Source organism: Acanthisitta chloris, unplaced genomic scaffold, assembly GCF_000695815.1.
Source record: "Acanthisitta chloris isolate BGI_N310 unplaced genomic scaffold, ASM69581v1 scaffold19079, whole genome shotgun sequence".
NCBI classification, from domain to species: domain Eukaryota; kingdom Metazoa; phylum Chordata; class Aves; order Passeriformes; family Acanthisittidae; genus Acanthisitta; species Acanthisitta chloris.
The window spans coordinates 8573-11878 of record NW_008690046.1 but is presented as its reverse complement, the minus strand read 5'-3'; the positions used below and the strand labels follow the sequence as shown (position 1 = coordinate 11878).

The following is a 3306-nucleotide window of genomic DNA, read 5'->3' as shown; positions in this document are numbered from 1 at the left end:
GCCTGCAGTGAGCTGTGGGTTATTTGCATCTGAGCAGTCACACCTATGTTTAAATACCTCTAAGCAAATAAGTCCACCCCGCTCCTGTCTTGCTCTTCCTTGTGTCTTCAAGGCTGGATTTACTGGCAGTATCCAAGGGCAGTTTCTTTCCTTCCTCAATCACGGGTTCTGGGAGGATCCCTGCGGGATGTCAAGTATGGATTACGTAGCTCCGGTCCAATGCTGCGTGATGCAATGTGGGCTGGTGGTTTCTTCTATCAACTTTCACCATCATGTCATATCTGAACCACTTGAGACCAAACCATAGATCCCTCAAACCTGTGTTTGCACTGTTCCTCCCTCTGGCAGCACCAGAGCAGCTGGGAGGGGGAGGAGCCTGCCGTGGGGCGAGGGGAACGGCTGCAGCTCCTTGGTCCCAAAGCGTGGCGAGATGTGGTCAGCCAAGAAGCGAATGTGGAAGTGCCGACCAATGCAGTGAACCAGACTGCCCAGCACGGTGCACTGGAAACCAGACACGTCAGGCAGGGTGTAGGTGGCACACTCATACCACAGCTTGGCCTTGGCGCTGCAGCGGTAGACGCTGATGCCGGTGCTGCGGTGGAGGTCAAAGCGGTAGATGAAGCCGTTGGTGCTCACCATCTCAGCTGTCCTGTCCTTGCTGCCGATGGCTGGGCTGGCCCTCCAGCTGTCCAAGCGAGCGTCGTAGCGCAGCAGCACATAGCGCAAGGTGCCTCCTGTCACGTAGATCTCCCCATCACACACTGTGGCTGTGTGGGCCACCGCGAATGTGTCGTGGGGTAGAGGAGCAGTGAAGGTCCAGCGATCCTGCCGGGGGTCGTAGCGCTCCACCGTGTAGAGGCACTCGCCACCGATGGCATAGAGGTGGCCATCCAAGGCTATGAGCTTGCAGTGTGGCCGGGCTTGGTTCAGGGGAGATATCTCCCTCCAGATGTTGGTCAGTGGGTCGTAGCAGAAGACACGGTTGGAGGGTCTCTGTATCCGGCCCTTGCCCTCACAGCCAGCCACGACGAAGAGATAGTTGAACATGCTGCACATGGCACATCCCCGAGAGACCACCTCTGGTGGCATGTGACAGAGGTGATGCCAGGAGTCACCTCCTTCATCATAGTAGCAGAGATGGCCAGTGTGGAGTCCAGGCTCCTGCACGTTGACATCTGCCACGACCATGTACATCTTCCCCTTCATCCTCTGCCGCAGGATGAGCTCCCTCTCACCGGCGTTGAGGCGGCCGTAGATGGAAGGTGTCCTCAGCACCTGCAGGTAGTTGTCACTCATCACCTTGTAGGCAGCCTCTCGGAGATGGCTGAGCTTCTGTGCCTTGGCTGTGCAGAGGACCTCATAGCAGTTCCCCAGGTCCAGGTGGGTGGGTGGTGGCTTTTGGAAGAGGTCACGATTAGCCACCAATCCTGGTTGGGGGCTTGTAGGTGGTGTTCTAGGTGGAGATGTTACCCCAAACCCCTCCATGGGCAGCTGGAGTTGGGGGCTGTCAGCAATCTGGAGGATGCTGTCCTTGTGGCCAGGAGATGGTGGCTCAGGAGAGGTCTCCAAGCTCCTTGTAGGTGGTGGAACTGTGGAGGAGATGGTGGGATCACATGTTGCCAAAGTTGGGTTCTCTTTCTGGGTTGCAAAGCTCTGCAGCTCTTCATTGAGCTGCTCTGAGCTGCGGCGCCGGGACGTGGCTGGAGGGATGTAAGGGAGACGTGTCCTCTTCAACACCGACTTGGAGATGGACTGGACATAGTAGTCGTAGACTTTGCCTTTGAGGCCAGGGACTGTCTGCTTGGCCCCATCCTTCTCTTGCTGCTTGCTGATGTAGTTCTCCTCCACTTGAATCTTTGCAACCGAGGAGAAAGAGTAGGAGGTATCTGACCTCTCATTGCTTGCAGTCATCAGTAGCCCCAGGTTCGAGGTGACATTGAGAGTCTGGATTGCTCCTCTGTGCCCCTTGGCTTTCCTACTTGTGCTTCCACCAGCCAAACCCTGCTCTGTCTTCTGGGCATGTCCATTACCTGCTATCTGGGCATTAGCAATCCCTGGGGATAGCCCAGTCTTGGGGGTCAGTGTGCCCTTCTCCCCATGGCTTCTTCGTGTTTCAGCCACATCCCCAAGGCCATAAGAACTCAGCTCACTTCCCAGTTCATTTCCCAGCTCACTTCCCAGCTTGCCTCCTGGTTCGCTTGCCGACGCAATTCCTGATTCATTTCCTACTTTGCTTCCCAGTTTGCTTTCTGGCCTACTTCCCAGCTCATTTCCTAGCTTGCTTTCTATGTTGCTTCCTTGCTCACTTCCCAGACGACATCCCAGTTCAATTCCTTGCTTGCTTCCTGACTTATTTCCCAGCTTGATTCCTGGCTTGCTTGCCAGCTCACTTCCCGACTCATTTCCCAGCTTGCTTACCACCAACTTGCTTTCTGGCTTGCTTCCTGACTTGCTTCTCAGCTCACTTCCCAGCTTGATTCCCAGCTTGTTTCCTGACTTACATCCCAGCTTGCCTCCTGGCTCACTTGCCAGTTCACTTCCCAACTCATTTCGTAGCTCGTTTCCCAACTTGCTTCCTGGCTCAATTCCTGGCTTGCTTTCTGACTCAATTCCCAATTTACAGCCCAGCTTGCTTCCCAGCTCACTTTCCCTCCTGGCTGGACCAAGCAGGACTCTCCTGTGCCTCACCCCCAGCTCAGAAACCACCTCCTCTCCTTCCTCTTCCTCCTTCTCCTCCTCACCCCTTGGCAGGCTTCGATCCCCCCGGAGAGTCGCGTGTCGCGTCCCACCACGGAATTGTGCATCCTCACCATCCCTCACCTCCTCACCACATCCCTTCCTCCGCCGCACCCCGTGCCCCTCATCCCCATCCCCAACCTCATCCCCATCCCGGGATGCGTTTTCCCTCTGCTCTCCCGCATCAGCCAGTGGGATTTTGCCCCCGGCACTCGAGCGAGTCCTGTAAAACCTGTATGCCAAAGTGAGAAGGAGCAGAGCGGCGGCGGAGAGGACCAGCTTCCCAGCCAGCTGCATGTCGGACTGCCAGGACAGGGTTACCCGCTGGGGCATTTTTCCATGCCGGGAATGCAGAGAAGCCGATTAATGATTGCCGAGTGAGGCCGAAGTGTGGAGCTGAAGGTTTGGGGCAAGGTGACTTTGAGCTGGTGAAGCTTGGCAGGAGCTTTCCGGACGAGCTTTGCATGTTTGGGCTGGGCTGGGCTCCAGGGAAAGGTACAGCCCAGGGCGGGCGGCACAGAGCCGCTTTATTAGCCTGGGAAACAGAGAGCCTCAGGGAACAGCGAAAAG

The 3306-nt window shown here is 56.4% G+C and overlaps 1 protein-coding gene across 1 annotated transcript; it reads right to left on the bottom strand.

The window, feature by feature from the left end:
- Nucleotides 1-312: 312 nt before the first annotated feature.
- On the bottom strand, nucleotides 313-3069 carry LOC103808869 (kelch domain-containing protein 7A-like). Its single transcript, XM_009081676.1, has one exon. The coding sequence runs from the start codon at nucleotides 3067-3069 to the stop codon at nucleotides 313-315; it is 2757 nt and encodes a 918-aa protein (XP_009079924.1).
- Between the last annotated feature and the right edge of the window lie 237 nt (nucleotides 3070-3306).

Coding starts and splice junctions, on each gene's coding strand:
- LOC103808869 (XM_009081676.1), bottom strand. CDS start 3,069: ATGCCCCAGCGGGTAACCCTGTCCTGGCAGTCCGACATGCAGCTGGCT.